The following is a 17,575-nucleotide window of genomic DNA, read 5'->3' on the forward strand; positions in this document are numbered from 1 at the left end:
TATATCTCAGGAATGGTGTGAGTGGCTAGGTCAGATGTATATGACAAGGTGACAAAGGCTATTAACCTAAAAGTTGTGAGTTTCATGCTTAGAAGTGGGACTTTTATCTAATAAGCACTTGTATCAATGGAAGACTGTTGTTACTATAACTTTTATTTCTGATTACAGAAGACACATTTGAAAACATAGAAAACCAGAAATAAGAAAAATCACCTGTAGTTGTACCACTAAGAACTATGTTTAACATTTCAATGGATATCACTCCACACATTTATATTTATATTTACATTTACATATAATAAATGTGTATATTTACATATACTAAAAATCATATATATGGGCCAGGTGCAATGACTCATGCCTGTAATCCCCACACTTGGGGTGGCTGAGGCAGGAGGATCGTTTGAGAACAGTAGTTCAAGACCAGCCTGGGCAATGTAGTGAGATCCTGTCTCTACAAAAAATTAAAAATTAGGTAGGCGGCCAGGCGTGGTAGCTCACACCTGTAATCCCAGCAGTTTGGGAGGTCGAGGCGAGTGGATCACAAGGTCAAGAATTCAAGACAAGCCTCACCAATGGTGAAACCCCATCTTCACTAAAAATACAAAAATTAGGTGGGCGCAGTGGCAGGCACCTGTAATCCCAGCTACTCAGGAGGCTGAGGTAGGAGAATTGCTTGAACCTGGGCAGCACAGGTTGCAGTGTGCCGAGATCGCACCACTGCACTCCAGACTGAGTGACAGAGTGAGACTCCATCTCAAAAAACAAACAAACAAACAAAAATTAGCTAAGCATGGTGGTGTGCGCCTGTAGCTCTAGCTACTTAGCAGGCTAAGGCAGGAGGATCACTGGAGCCCAAGTTCAAGGTTACAGTGAGCTATGATTGTGCCACTGCACTTCAGCCTACATGATAGAGCAAGATTCTGTCTCTTAAAGAAAAAAAAAACATATATGTGATTTTTTAAAAAAAATAAGTGATGATATGCTGAGTGAGAAAGGACTTTGGAGTCATAGAAGCCTAGCCTGATATTTTAGCTCTGCCCTAGCTAGGTGTGTAACCATGCTTGAGTTACTTAAACTATCTAAGCCTCAGCTTCCTAATATGTTAATAGGAATTTTACTTACTCTCAGGTTTGGAGCAAGGGAGGAGTCATATATAACTCACCAGGGACTTGCCTCTCAGAGATGCTATCAAAGGAGATGGAGAATACACTAAAATGAGTGGGTTTATGAAGCTTGGGGAGTGAAGAACAAGAACACTGAGGTACGTGCAGGAAATTTGGAAACATATGTATGAAGTTCAAGAAAGAAACTGAAGCCAGAGATGTGCATTTGAGAGTCATCAGCACATTGATATAACTTGAGTGTGAGAGAAGTCACCCACAGAGAACATAAAAAGTCAGAAGGAGGCTGATATGGTTTGGCTATGTCCTCACCCAAATCTCATCTTGAATTGTAGCTTCCATAATTCCCATGTGTTACCAGGGGGACCCAGTGGGAGATAACTGAATCATGGGAGTGGGTCTTGCCCATCCTATTCTCAAGATAGTGAAGAAGTCTCACAAGATCCAACAGAGTTTCCCTGCACAAGTTCTATTCTCTTATCTGCCTCCATGTGAGACGTGCCTTTCATCCTCCACCATGATTGTGAGGCCTCCCCAGCCACGTGGAACTGTGAGTCCCTTAAGCCCCTTTCTTTTGTAAATTGCCCATTCTTGGGTATGTCTTTATCAGCAACGTGAAAATCAACTAACACGGAAGCCTAGGTGGGGACCCAGTGGCCCATAATGACTTAAGTGGCAGGCAAGGCAGACTTAGAAGTCATGGTCTGAGGCCAAAATGATCTGGAAAGAATGGTTCACTGAAGCTAAATTAAATGATAAATTCTACAAGAGTATAACAGTTTTAATAGACTGGTGATAGCAGAATCTATGTTGTAGTGGGGAGAAGTCCACAAAAAGTGAAGATGTGAGAACAGCTTTGACAGCAAAGGGAAGAAGAGTGATAAGGTTTTGGGCATGAGGTTGCATGAGCAAAAGTCAGGAAAGAAATTGTTTAACTTGAAAATATTTAAACATGAGAAGGAGTCAGTTGACAAAAGATGTTGAAGCTTCTGGAGGAAGAATAATTGCTGTTCTGAGAAGATGAAGCAAAATAGAATAGTTCAGACAAGGGTAAGAGGAAGCATACATCTTTCTCTTAGACACAAAAGAAGAAAAAGATAATTTCAAGGGTAAAGAGAGATGTTGGAAACATTCAAATATGATGGTGGCCTCTATTTTCTCTATGTATTGTGGGAGACAAGGCCATCTACTGGGGGTGAACACATCCTGGGAGAGGATGGGGATTTTGTGAATGTGATAAAAATCTGGAATAGCCTTTAGGGAAATGGTAAAGGAAATTAAAGACAAATGAAAGGATTTCCCAAGAAGGATTATAGACCCATATAAGGTTGAAAAAATAAATGTATAAAACTTACAGTTGACTAGAGTCAACAGATAGCACTATTGTTTCCCAGATAGCACTTCCTTCTCCAAAACTGATAAAGTAAGTGTTTTGCAGGAAAAAAAAAAAAATCACCAAAAGGAAAAGGGAATTGAGAGTGCAGCTGAGAGAATGAAATTACTGTTCTTCGAATAAGCAGAGGTTAAATCAGGAGTACAAAAGGAAGAATTAAGGAGACTAGAAATCCTGAAGAAATGGAAAGGCAGTAAATGCAGAATTAAAAGACTCAAATAGTTGGAAGATTAGGAAATTCCAGGCTGAGAAAGAGATTTCAGAGTGCAACATTTCCAAAGCGAGGTAAGTCTAGGTGCTAACAAAACTCAGGATATGACTAAGAGAGAAAGCTTCTGAAGAAGTCACCACAAAATATAAGTTCTAAGTACAGTATTGGAAGACTCGTTTATATGGATACTGAAGTCTCAAACAGGAAATTTAACAAGCATCAGCATCATAAGTAAATGTCATCAAGGGGTGCACAGCGTTTAGGTGACAAAGACTGGAGGAAGAAGATGCCAACAGATGGAAGACAACAGTTTAGTGAAAGGGCTCTAGCCTATGACATTTGGGACCAAAATCCATTTTCAATCTTTGCCAGTTGTGTGAGCTGAGCCAAGTCCCTAAACTTTTTGAAGCCTCCATTTTATTATCAGGGAAATGAAAACATTAATTTCATTTAGGTCATAGAAATGCTGTGAGAATTAAGTGGGACAAAACATATAAAGCGCTTATCCTAGTGCCTGGCACATAGTAAGGGCTCAAGCATGTTACCTATTTAATTAGATGGAGTGAGACAGGAATTGAGGATTTTTGCACCAGAGTAGGAAAATAATGACCTGAAAGTAGTGGAAAATGTCAAACTGCGTATTTTTCCTTCATGCCTACAAAGACACTTGAAATTCCTAAAATCAAAGTAAAATAAATCTGATCCACAAACTTTTATACAAAACAATTTTGCTAGGCAGATGGGAATTACTCTGTTACCTACATCTTTAAAAAATGAAGTAAAACGAAGCACTGGTACTCAGGTTACTTATATAAATGAATCCAAAGTATGACACTGAGAAAGATTTAGACCTAGGACATTGGCTTCATACCTCCTATCTGTACACAACCCATATAAGTGAGAAGAAACTAAAAATACAACAGGTGTGCTCAATAATCAAATATTGCTCTTCAGAGACTAAAAATCATTGATAATACTTTTTATGTCAAGCAGTATGACAGAATTTGTAATGGTGGATGAAAATAGGTTAAAAATGGTAGGAAACAATACACTGGTATATCTCTCTCACATCCTTTCATTGACTGGTATATATAAAGCACTTTGGACTGGAACTTGTGATCAGAGAAGCTAATGTTTATTGAGGAACCACTGTGTGCATGGTACTCTGATGAATGTTTTACCCAAAATGTCTCCTTCAGTCTTCACAACAAACTTGCAAGGTAAATACTAATATTCTCCATTTTACACATGGAGAGCCAGAGGGCCCACAAAGTTAAGCAACTTGACTTAGATTACACAGAAAGTAAATGGCAGAGCCAGGATTCAAACCCAGCTCCAAAACCTATGATCTCTGTATATTTTCCTGATTTGTTATGAAACAAATTATATGACTTAGAAATAAAAAAGCTTTTATATTGCATTTAATATTCCTCTATTTTTGTTTGTTTGTTTGTTTTTTGACAGAGTCTCATCTTGTTGCCCAGACTGGAGTACAGTGGTATGATCTCGGCTCACTGCAACCTCCGCCCCCCAGGTTCAAGTGATTCTCCTGCCTCAGCCTCCCGAGTAGCTGGGACTACAGGCGTCTGCCACCACGCCCAGCTAATTTTTTGTATTTTTAGTAGAGACAGGGTTTCACCACGTTGGCTAGGCTGGTCTTGAACTCCTGACCTCAGGTGATCCACTTGCCTTGGCCTCTCAAAGTGCTGGGATTACAAGCATGAATGTCCAGCCATTCCTCTACTTCTTAATCTAAAAAATAAGTGAGTGATCCTCCTTCCCATTCTACCAGTTATATCATCATTCTAATTTTATTTGCCATCAGGATGAAATCCAGATTCACAAAGAAGAAAATAGGTCTTTAGAGAAAACAATTTTTTAAAAATTCTGACCTCCTCCCAGAAGGCTGTTACATTCTCCATCACTACTTCTGTAGTTGTTAAGTTATATTCCAATGTCTTATATTCTTGCTTTTGTAAGAAATCCTATTTATAAAAGAGAGCAAAAACATGTTATAGCATCAGAATAGCATTAATGCATTATTACATCTACTTTATACTCTCATTGTGCTACATCTTATATATGAATTTTAATAATGAAATAGTAATTATTTCTTAATATAATTTTATTACAGTGTTCTAAAGTTAATTTGCCAAGCACTAGGATTCATCATATTTGAAATATACTCTCTAAACATATGATACTTTATAAAACTTTTTATACATTAGATTTAACATACAACTGATTCTTCCTTGTACTATTATATGCTAACCTTAGTGATGAATTTATAAAGCAACCCTGAATTACCCACTAATGTGCCTTAATCCAACATTGGATGGAGAAAAAAATGAATGTCTTCATCCTAATAGCACCCTCCTTATTAAAGGCCTATTAGCACCACTTCTGTGGGTTAAGGAAGCATGTGAAGATATATAACTAGTTTTAAGGCATCAAACTGTGATTCTAAAAGAAGGGCTCTATTAGAGGCGCAAATCAGTTTCCCTAGGGAAGGTAGGAGCATAAGGAAGAATTGAGTCCATGCATCCGGAAGTCTTGGCCATAAGAAGTAATGAAAAAGCCTGGTCCTCGCCTCGCTTCTTCATTTTCTTCTCTGCTCCTCTTTACCTCTCTTTCGGTTTCTCTCATTTTCTCCCAGTTTGGTTTTCAAGATCTGTTTCTCTGTCTGTATGCTCCCATTCAGTGACTCTCCCCGGATCTGTTTCTTCTTCTTTCTTTCTCTCTCTCTCTCTTTCTTTCTCTCTCAATGGGTTAACAGAAGACAAGATGATTCCCAGAGCTACTTACTATGATTCAGAGCTAGAGTCACCACTTTGTCTAAATCACAGATCTCAAACTCACTTAGTCTCAGGACCAAACAGGTGATATAATTAAGGAGTGGGGCTGAGAAGACAGCGTGATGAGCTGGAGAGGGCAGGTGCTCTGTGAGCAGGGAGCTGCCATAGCTTGTGGAAAAGGAGGATGCAGTTGACTAGTTATTCCAATTCTTCAAAAGAGGTTGCACACATGAGCGTGTGTGTGTTTATGTGTGTGTATGAGAGACATCTCCCAATTTTTAATTGCGGGCAACCAATACAAATTTTTTAAATGAAAGGTTAAAACAGGTCTAGGAGCCAAAATTAGGTCTATGGGCCACCATTTGCAACCTCTGGCCTAGAATAAATAATGCCAGAACTACCTAAAAGTGGCTCACCCTTCTCCCTCATTTTTATTTCTGTCACAGTGACTTATTTTCTGGGTTAAATATTTAAATAAACAGCAAAAAAGCATAATAAGCATTTCTTTGCTTCTTAATAATACACAAGTTTATCCAATTAGCTTCATATAAATTGAGTCTTATCACCTGAAAACTTTAGAATTTCTCAAAGCTGCTAGCCACATCAGTATTATTGGGATTTTAAGGTAATTTGGCATAAAATGCTATTCTCATCCATCATACTGTTCAAAGAAATGCCAGGAAAAGTTTAAGGTGAACATTCCTAGTATTAGCTGGCAACTTTTATAACTTCCTAGAGAAGGAAATTTCTTTTTCTATATTTTTGCACATTTGCAAAGTTCATTACAACTGATCTATTGACTGATTATTTAAATCATAGTATATAATGCAGCATTATGGTACATTACCTGTATTTTGTTTATTGCTCCAAGAGAGTCATACCATGTTTGAACAGCCCAGGGAAATTGCCGAGTGACCGCCATGCGCAGAACAATGCAGAATGATATGGTTGTGAATATTTTTCGGAGGACGATTCCTTTGATCAGTGCATAGGGAAGCACAGATAAAAACACCACAAAGAACCCTGAGAAGAAGAAGGCTGAGCTATTGAAGTATCTCACATAGGCTGCCTTCCGAGTTAGTTTCAGTTCTGTTCTATAAAAAATAATAATAATAAAATTCAGGATGTTATTTTATTTTTCAAATATCAGGGATCTTGAAATGTAAGATCTGAGCATGGTCTCTAGAGTCTTTCTGCCTATATTTTTAACTTGGCTCCACATCATATGACCTGTGTGACCTTGGGTATATTATTTAATCTCTCTGGGCCTCAGTTACCTTATATGAAAGGATAACAATGAAAGTACCAGTGTTTTGTACATACTTGTAAATATTATATTTAAATTATAATTAATAATTTGTTATTAATATTATTATGACATTATTTTTAAACCTTTACTTCATTACTAACTTGTAAGATTAGTTAGACTCATCATCTTTTGCTTGTTGGTTGGTGTTTTAAGTAATTAATTGTGGAAATGAGAACAATGTTGCAAGATTTATAAAGGAAAAAGACAATTCTGTGATTATCTAATGGATTCTTAGCACTTTGGAAACTCTAACTTGGCTTTGAGGAACACTGAAAATAATATATAAGCTACAGAGAAGTGGTTCTCAAACCTTAGCATGTGTAAAAATCACTTGAGATGCTTATTAAAAATACAGTCTCAGGCCCGCGTCTTAGAGATACTGATTGAATGAGTCTCAGTAGGTTTCCAGGATTTGCATTTGGAAAAAAAAAAAAAAACTAAACCCTAAAAACACACAAGTAGTTCTTTTGATTCAAGTTGCAGGTGGGTTTTGAAAAATTATGAAAGTAGATACTACATCCTCTCTGTCTCATTTCAACATAATTATTTGCAATCACATTATACTATACGTTCAATCTTCTAGTCTGAAATGCAAATGGAAATTAGTTTTTTTTAATATATATGTGAGGCTTCAATGCTCTAGCAGGCAGAAAACAGGGAGTGCAGGAGACAACACTGCCTTCGACTCGGTCCCAGTCTTCCAGAAGCCATACAAATTGGAGTCACTTGTCATCCTCCCCATCCAGCTCTTGCCCGAGTAAAGGTCAACCAGGATAGAGGCAGAGGGCTCTGGTGAAAGGGGTCAACAGCTGTGCCATGGCATAGTGCATGTGGGTACCTGGCATTTGGGCATTAGTTCTTCTTCCTTAATTCAGAAAAGCTATTCTCATTGTCAAATGTAGAACTAAGAGGGAATCTTTTTTCCATTTTTAGTCTGAAAAATAAAATGTAATCTGAGCACATTGATGAAGAAAATTGAGTTCAATGTGCCCAACCCAGATTGCAATTCAGTCTATTTAGGTCTACCAATTTCAGTAACTTGACACTGAAGACAGATTATGATTTTGGCATCTCGCCTGGCTTTGAATCCTGGTTCTGCCAGTTACAGCTAGACATCTTAAGCAAGTCACTCTTCCCTCCAACTTTACAGAATCCACCTCTACAGAAGGAAAACATGTCATCTCCTTTGTGGAGTTGTTGCCTAGATTAAATAGTACAGTAGAGGTCTATATTTAAATTTACAATGTGTGTCCTTTCTTCTCAACAAGAAAAGGCAAAACATGGACTAGGCTGGTATTTATAAAATGATAGAAAACACTTTTTATAAAAATGTTAAATTTGTTGATCTGTTGTTGAAATATATTAGATAGAGTTGAGAAAAATAGGAAGAAGAGGTACTATAAGAAAAAAAAAAATGGATCCAAGAACATTTGTAAGAATCACCCAGAAAGTAGATTCTCCATAAAATAATCACTAACATTTTATGAGTCATAAAACTATTACATCAGTTTCTTATTTTTAAAATTGAAAGTGACTTTATTACTAAAGAGCAATAAAAAAGTGGATTTTCAGGGAGCTTTGCACAGCCTTTTGACCAGTACAACAGTGTCCCAAGCTGAGGTAATCACTCCTTTGATGTGAATTCTGCCAATCTCTTCCAGAACATTATATTTGCTCTCTTGAGTAGGGGCAATTCGTGCTTTCCCATATTTACGTCAACACTTTCTAGCCTTTTCGAGTGACAATTTCATGCCTGATTATATAGGTTACAACTAAACATTCGCTATATATCAAACAGAAATACCAAGTAAAGGGAATAGATTTCATCTTTTGAGGAAGAGGGAACAAAAAACAACAAAAAACAAAGTAAAATCAGCACCAAGAATGACCCAATCATGAGTTTATCATGAGTTTGAGAAAACCAGATCTTCTGATATCCTTGTCATCACACTTGCTATACATGTGTTTGCAGGCAGAAGAGTGATGCACAGAGCAAGTGTGATGGAACACTGACTTGTTAATGAGATAAAGAAGATCTACCAATTGAACAATTCCCCCAAGAACTTGTTTTCTGGAAAGAAAACGCAATTCATTTCCTGGATTTATCTTGAAAGGCATAGCAAAAACAGGTGACCAATAATGTTTGGGAAATAAATACTCTTTTACTCTTTCTATTTACATGGCAAAGGACTTCATATTTCAGCATTTCTTTTGTTGTTCCAATCACACACCTGCAGCTCAGTTACCATTGTATACTGGACTCAGCAGCCTGAATTCCTCATAACCCATATTGACACCATCCATAAGGGTACTTCTCTTTTTAGTATATTTTTCCCTGTGAAATTGTCATGTGCTGAAATTATTTGTTCCTTGAACAGTGTATCAACTTTCACTGAGTCTCCTAGAACCTTTTTTGATTGGAGTTTGTAGAACATGGAGCTCAACGAAAAATGGTCTCATTGCTACAGAAATGCTGTAGCTTACATCTTGCCCAGATTTATCTCAGTAATCATATCTCAGTCTGCGCTGTACTTTCTTTGTTGGATATAATCCTTCTAATCAGTGAAAGGTTATATGAGGTGAAAGAACACTAGAGATAGGTGCCAAGTACTGATTCTATCTCAGGAGGTAGCTTTCATTACTTGAACTGACTTCACTTCAAGTGGAGGATTTACAGGAACCCAATTTGTGAATACTACCCTATGTCATTCCCAAGTTAAGGAAAAGCAAACATATTCTAACCAAACACAATTTTTTTCATGGTTAATGTACCATAACACATAAATTAAGATATAAAAATAGAGAATCATTTATTTTGTTCAGAATTGTATACTCTACCAGTTCCATCTGAGTTACCAATCAGCCTTCAATATCTTGATCATTATTTTAATGAAATAAATGTATTGAGCAGCAGTGAACACATATAGGAAATTCTTTAATAAGGTATCAGTATAATATACTTGCAGCACAAAATAACACCCTGGACCAACTACATAAAACTACAGCCCATGAAAGTGAATTTATGCAACTAATGTATGAATATTGAGAGAACTTAAATGCAATCATTTGATTGTCAGACACATCAAATATGAGGTGGAAGTCTACTGTGACAAACATATTTTTAAAAAATTAAGGACATAATTACTAACAATATTGAAATTACTGGAACAACTTACTGTCTTAGGTTTTCAATAATTTTTTCCATTGCTTCTTCCCAGCAGTATGCCTTAACAGATTGGATATTTTCAATCATTTCTGAGGTAATCACAAGTCTTTCATTGATCTTCCCAGCTCTCTGATCTCTATAAATCAATCAATCAATCAAATAGTAAAAACAAGTCAAATTATCTACTAAGAACTGCTCAAGGTTTTAAGTCATATTTCTTTTATTCAACAGATGGGCATTTATTTCATTATCAAATAGATGGTAACAAAAATAATAACTAGTGTTTAGTAAATGCCTCCTATGTGTCAGATATTGTACAGACCCATTCCATCTGCTATCTCTATACCTTACGACAGTCTATGAGCAGTGAGTATCTCTATTTTAGAGATGAAAAAAGCAAAGACTCAGTGAGATGAAGTGGCTTGACTAAGGTCACATAACTAGTAAGCATGCAATCTGGGATTCAAACAAAGTGCTATTTGACTCCAAAATTTATATACTTTCTGTCATACTCTAGCTGACAAATTCAAGCCCTTTATCATAAGCAGTGACTTGTGTAAGTCATTCATTCACTGGTATTAGTTATTCTGTAACACAAATTAACTAAGGCTCTGGTGTGATGATCCATAAACTAGAGTAGTAAAAGCTAATAAAGTCTACACAAAAATTAGGTATTCCCTTTAATTCACATAAATGTTTTATCCATTTTTAACTGTTTTATAATCTAAAAAATGAACTGAATCAACATATTTATAAACAAATTCAGGAGACTGACAAGCAAAAAAAAATCCCATTGATACAGGAAGTAATATTTACACCATCTTAAAAAGTCTTTTTTAGGCCGGGCACAGTAGCTCATGCCTGTAATCCCAGTACTTGGGAGGCTGAGGTGGGCAGATCACCTGAAGTCGGGCATTCGAGACCATCCTGGGCAATCTGGTGAAACCTCGTCTCTACTAAAATACAAAAATTAGCCGGGTGTGGTGGCGTGCACCTCTAATCCCAGCTACTCCAGAGGCTAAGGCAGGAGAATTGCTTGAGCCTGGGAGGCAGAAGTTGCAGTGAGCCAAGATCGTGCCACTGCACTGCAGCCTGGGTGACAGATCTAGACTCCATCTCCAAAAAAAAAAAAAAAAAAAAAGTCTTCTTTAATGACACTGAAGATCACAGTTCTATGCATAGAGCAGTCCTGGTTTTACTAAAATGGGCTTTTTGAAAACACAATTTTAAAAACCTTCAAGCTATGAAAATAGGTTGCTACCTGTACTTCATCATCATTCTCCCTAGCCCAGCCTGAAAAAGGGCAAGGACTATCAGGAAACCAAGTCCACAGAAGGCAGAGGCCTGTAACAACTCCCAGATTAGCCCCATGAGGAGTGCCACTTGCAAAGGAACGATCCACACGAAATGTGCCAGTGCAAGTCCCTGGAAAATAAAAGCACAGCAAAAACAGGTGTCATTTTATCTTCCACCCCTAGAAACAAACAATCATATATGAAAAAAAGCAAGTAAAAGGAGCTTATATGGTCAAACACTTCGTGGTTCTGAGCACAGTAAAATCTAGGTAATCATTACATGGAGCACATAACAATGTGCTTAAATATTCTACACATAGAATAGGTTTCCCCAAAGAACAAATTTCAAGCCAGTGCACTTTTAAGCATATTTTTATTCAGTGGAATTAAGATTGGACATCTTAAGTTACCATGTCCGGGTTTTAAGTAACTTATTTCTTTTTGCATAAAGCAAGAACCACAGCATAGAATATGAGAGAACAAAGAACTCTCTCTAGAGACTCAATCCACACAACTGCACAACTCTGTCATTTGATAGAGACATTTAGAACAAATATTTGCTCAATTCAACAGTAATTAATTTTGTACCAGCTGTGGGTCTCATGCTATTTTAAGTACTGGATGTGCAAAGATAAATAAAACACATCATATGTCCCAAGGATCTTGAATTTATTTATCACATAGGACAACACAGAACAAGAATTGCTCAGAGTATCATATTCAGCCCAAGTATACAACAGATTTAAAGTTTTAAAAAGAAGCATGGTCTGATAAGAATTAAGTTTTGAAAAATCTTATTGGCCGGGCGCGGTGGCTCAAGCCTGTAATCCCAGCACTTTGGGAGGCCGAGACGGGCGGATCACAAGGTCAGGAGATCGAGACCATCCTGGCTAATACGGTGAAACCCCGTCTCTACTAAAGAATACAAAAAAAAAAAAAAACTAGCCGGGCGACGAGGCGGGCGCCTGTAGTCCCAGCTACTTGGGAGGCGGAGGCAGGAGAATGGCGTAAACCTGGGAGGCGGAGCTTGCAGTGAGCTGAGATCCGGCCACCGCACTCCAGCCTGGGTGACAGAGCCAGACTCCGTCTCAAAAAAAAAAAAGAAAAATCTTATTAACAACAGGCTGAGGTGCCTTTGAGTTGGGTGGTTCTACCAGACCCCAGGATGGTACTCTGCTATACAACTGACCTTTCTCAGTTTTCAGAATAGGGAAGCTAGAGCTGAGCAAGACTTAACCACTTATCTGATACAGGAAAACTCTACCTTTCCAGTTGTATAATTTATAACAATAGTGCCTAAAAGATTAAATCAACAGGTACATACCTCATCAAATTTGTTCAAGTTGTTGGAAAGGAGACTAACAAGTTGTCCAATACTTATTTTATCTAGAACACGGCTTGACAGCTTTAAAGTCTAAAAGAAAAATGGGAAGTTAGATAATTTCAACAAACAAAATACAAATATATTATAAGTAATATTATAATATGACTAATTTGGTTATTATGCATTCATTATTAACTAAAGGTAATGAAAATTATGTTTTATTCATCTAGCTTACTATCATCTTAGATTCATAAATATTTCTTTTAACAGTCAATACTATGCTGGAATGCTTCTAGTTGTTTTATTTTCCAGCATCTAGAGGGAAACAATTATTTTTTCTCCTCACAATGAGAATGGTATTATACTTAAATACCATTTATATCGTGTGGGAGTTTTTTGTTTCGTTTTAAAAGATAGAGCCAAAGGTACTGAAATTTGAAATTAAGCCTTGGCCTTGAATTTTTCATGTAGTTCTATAGTAACTCATTTGGATAAAATTACTTTTAAAGTCAATAAAAGTATATGATGAATAATTGAAAAATTAATACTTTTGTGAAAAAGTTTATCAGTACAAAATCCATACATTTTACAAAGAAAAATGCAATGCTATGTGAAAACTAGTTAAGCAGGTAAATTATTTTTTATCTACTTATTTATCAATTAAATCTACTTAATTAAAACTATAAAGTTGACAAATTAACTATGATTATGGAGGATCAGAGTAATATTTTGCCTGTAAAACTGAAGAATTGATTTGTTATTAGATCACTTTGACTGGGAATTATCTAATATTAGTTTCAAGTGAATACCTCACACATTTGTTGAGCATTTAGTAAATGCAAATCACTCTACTTGATGCCTCAGGGATTATTAAGATTTATTAAAACATAATCCCATCGTCAAGGTGACCTAGTATATAAATAACTAAATATAATATGATAGACGAGTTAAGGGAAGTAGAAAGTAATAGGGTAGTTAAGAGAAAGTTAAAACTCCTGGTTAGAAAAATCTGGAAGGATTTTCTTGAGGAGTTAGAATTTGAGATGGTATAGAATAATAAATAGTGTATAGATAAGCCAAGAAAGGAAGGAATCAAGGCAGTTAATTCCAAAACATTATCAGAGCAATATGAAGTGAGGGAAATCCATTAAGCTAAATTGCACATGACTTAGTAACAGGCTCAGTCTCGAGTGACTTTGAGTTCTGCACAAGGCTTAACATGGAGCTGTGTGCACAGTAAGGACTCAACGAATATTTTTGTTAATTTAATTATCTCTGCATTCTTGAAAAGTATAGGCAAAGCTCAAGTTTGTATTTAAATTCATTATTTAAAGTAAAATGTTGCAGAATTTGGAACAAAGCAGAGGAGAGCTCTATTACAAACTTTGGAACATTGTAGGAAAGGTCCCACATATCCTGACCATGAGGACGAAACAGGTCAGATATGGGAAGGCATGAGACCTGGGAAGAGTAAACACAAGGTTCACTTTAGGGACCAAACCAAAGCCACACGGAGATGGGATTGCCTTCTTTGATGATGATGCCAATGTAGGCTGGAGAGATCAAGCAAACTGTGCAAGAACACAGATATGCAACATTGAGAAAGGAAGACAAATACAACACTACCTAACCTTTTATCAATGCATCTGGGTCTGAAAGCACCTATATCCTATATTTCTGCTAAATGTTACATATGGACTTGTTTACAAACTAACCTGCTCTTTATTTGATCTCTATACCCGTTTAGCCCATGCCTGTCTCTTCCTGCATTACAGTCTGCCCACTAAATATCAGTACTCTATTGTCCCTAGTGGTTAGAAAATCCTCCAGTTCAGAGATTGTAATTTACCTATTTTAGAAATTTTGAAGCAGTGTTCGCACCATGTTCTGTACTTTTTAAATCTTAGTTTCCTTATCCATAAGACACGGATAATAGTATCTACCATTAAGAGTTGTGCAGAAGGCCGGGCGCGGTGGCTCAAGCCTGTAATCCCAGCACTTTGGGAGGCCGAGACGGGCGGATCACGAGGTCAGGAGATCGAGACCATCCTGGCTAACACGGTGAAACCCCGTCTCTACTAAAAAAAATACAAAAAACTAGCCGGGCGAGGTGGCGGCGCCTGTAGTCCCAGCTACTCGGGAGGCTGAGGCAGGAGAATGGCGTAAACCCGGGAGGCGGAGCTTGCAGTGAGCTGAGATCCGGCCACTGCACTCTAGCCTGGGTGACAGAGCGAGACTCCGTCTCAAAAAAAAAAAAAGAGTTGTGCAGAAGATCAAATGAGAGTGTACCCAATCACTTAAAAGCTTGTCATGCACATCCTGAGCTACTGTCATTATAACAAGCACTTTCTATAAACATTTATTAAACTGAATTCAACTTTCTCTGATATGCCAGCTGTGTAGATTCTACATTCCAAATGATATCTAACAATGTCTTCATTTATGTAAAATGTTCAGATCAAAATAAAACTTTTGTTGATTTATCACGTTTTCCTGGTACTTGTGAACTGATGAGATTGCAGCTGAGGTGATAACTGTGGACTTCGTTTTTATTTACTTCTGCCTTCATAAAAGGCTTTTTTGAACAATAAAGTATGGTTATCAAGGTTTTACAACACAGTTGACCTTGCAGGTATATCTTAGAAGTGTTATGGGTTATTTGCTAGAGGCAGATTTCAGATCTATGCCCTTAAAATCCAAGTATTTAATGTTTACATTGGTAAAAGAAAAAAGAGAAGAAGGGTAAAGCAATATCCAAATGAGTCCATCAAAACAACTTTCTATAATGACTTTGCAGATCCAAGTTAGTCACACATGGTAGTGAACCAGGATGATGCAAGTACATGCCTTCGAAACAACCTTAAATTGTGTTTGTAAGGTAGTTAAATGTTAATTTGAATTCACCTAAATGATGCCTCAGCAACTTGGGCCCTTGTCTGGATAATACATGCAGAAAAGCAGAGTAGGTTCTTATGGTTTCAATACATGTGCTGTTCCAAAAACTTTAAATTTGTAGGGCTCATAGGATGATAAAAATCCAACTCAAAATAAGGCAGTGGATACTACTACTTATGACAACCAGTTAAGGTGAAAACTTTTGTTGTTTGGGTTATCATTAACAATCATATATCATACTCTTCTTACTGAACATAAAGATATGTGGCATTTTACTATAAGATGATATTTTGTCAATTACTTTTATGTAGGCTGTGTGTCACCTTAACAGGAAACCATGGATTCCAAAAAAAAGATAACATGATTAGGAGACAAAAAAAAACTACAACAGAGGCAGTTGACAGAAGATATTTAATAATTATGAGTTGAAGTCAATTAAATTATCAAGGATAATTAAGAGCATTAATTATTCCTGCCATTTATTTCATAGGCATATGAAATTAATTTCAGCATTTATACCTTACTTGTACCAGCTCACTACCTAATTTATGGCATTAAAACATGTACCATACAGAATATATGTACCACGGGGCCTGTGCAAAGAAGTATTACCTTCTTATAAATCAAACTAAACATAGCTATTCTCATCTGCATTCCAATGTGATGAAGGCCAAAAATGGCTGGGTGTAAGAGCAGTGTCCTCACGATAAAGAGAAGGCATAAGCCTATGCCTAGATAAATCGCGATAGAGCGTTCCTCCTTGTTATCCGGGTCATAGGAAGCTATGATTCTTCCCAGTAAGAGAGGCTGTACTGCTTTGGTGACTTCCTGCAGAAGTGGAAAAACAGAGAAAATTAAATTTCATTTCTTTCTCATAAAATACCCTGATAATTCCAACACAGGACTTTTCATCTTTAGAGGAGACTTAAAACGAGTTTATATAGAGGGTCATACCACATGTGAAACTCTTAGCACTATTTTCAATATCTTGGTACTTTGAAATAAGATTTGGGATTTGTTACAGCACAAGTCACCAGGAGACAAGTTTACATATGAGGTATTTTAAATTAAACAGTGAATAGTGGCTATAAAAAAGTATAGTTTCTGAAATGGTTTCTTAATTAGTAACATCTACATAGCACTTAACAGTTTCTAAAGCATTTCCCTTTTCTCTTTTTCATAACAACTTTCAGTATCAGAGTAGGCATTTTTTTTTGTTTACTATGGAGACTTTCTTAGATACAGAGTAGGCATTATTATTTTCACATGGCAGATGAAGAAACTGAGGCCAAAGAGACCAAGTGACTGGATGTAATTTCAAACTAGAACTTTCTAAAGTGTTTTGGGCAATGGCATTATTTTCAGAATGAACTTAGCTTCTCAAGGCAACTACATAAGGCAGAACTGGCAACGGGAGGGAGGAGCACACCAGCACTAGTGGTATTTAAAATTGGCCATTTCCAATGCTAGTCCCTTCTCAGTCAGCAATAGGAATGGACTTTGGTGAAGGAGTCTGCCAGCAGCCTCAACCTCAGGCCAGATTCCAATGACTGCTGGACTCCTCAAAGGCCCGTGAGTCAGTGAGGGAGAGCAGAAGTTATGTTTTCCCAAATATACCTCATCAGGGTCCTCAATCGACTACTAAACCAAATTGTCCACCGAATTTATTACCACTTCTCCTAAATATACAAGAATAGATCTGAATCCAGGGATTTTGAACCCAGGAGGTCTAATTCTTACCCATCTTGTTAAATTGACTTCAAAAGAGAAGGATGCATAATTCCCCATTTTGTTTTATAATGACCCAGTAAAATAGGGACCAGACGGTATCCCTGAAAGGAAATGATGTTATGATAATTGGTTCCATTTAAAATATATATTTCCAAGCAAGACTGCTCCCTACCCCTGGTATTGCCAAGCATTATTCTGCCTCATCCCTTAATTTGGTTTTTTTTTTGTCCATTTTCTACAATGTATTTTCTAAACCTCAAGTATCCAATACCTCCAGCCCCCTCATTCTCAACAGATGACCATCTTTCTATATCAATGTCATCCCCACAAGA

At 37.0% G+C, this 17,575-nt stretch overlaps 1 protein-coding gene across 1 annotated transcript in view; it reads right to left on the reverse strand.

Moving 5' to 3' along the window:
* CFTR (CF transmembrane conductance regulator) overlaps nt 1-17,575 on the reverse strand; it is a 181,549-nt gene that overhangs the window by 120,983 nt on the left and 42,991 nt on the right. The window contains exons 4-9 of the mRNA XM_033193167.1: nt 16,125-16,340; nt 12,618-12,707; nt 11,260-11,423; nt 10,009-10,134; nt 6,371-6,617; nt 4,621-4,713 (exon numbers count right to left, since the gene is read on the reverse strand). Of these exons, the coding sequence (XP_033049058.1) occupies nt 4,621-4,713; nt 6,371-6,617; nt 10,009-10,134; nt 11,260-11,423; nt 12,618-12,707; nt 16,125-16,340 (936 nt within the window). The remainder of the gene's footprint in view (nt 1-4,620; nt 4,714-6,370; nt 6,618-10,008; nt 10,135-11,259; nt 11,424-12,617; nt 12,708-16,124; nt 16,341-17,575) is intronic.

Source organism: Trachypithecus francoisi, unplaced genomic scaffold (assembly GCF_009764315.1).
Source record: "Trachypithecus francoisi isolate TF-2019V2 unplaced genomic scaffold, Tfra_2.0 Lachesis_group4, whole genome shotgun sequence".
NCBI classification, from domain to species: Eukaryota; Metazoa; Chordata; class Mammalia; order Primates; family Cercopithecidae; genus Trachypithecus; species Trachypithecus francoisi.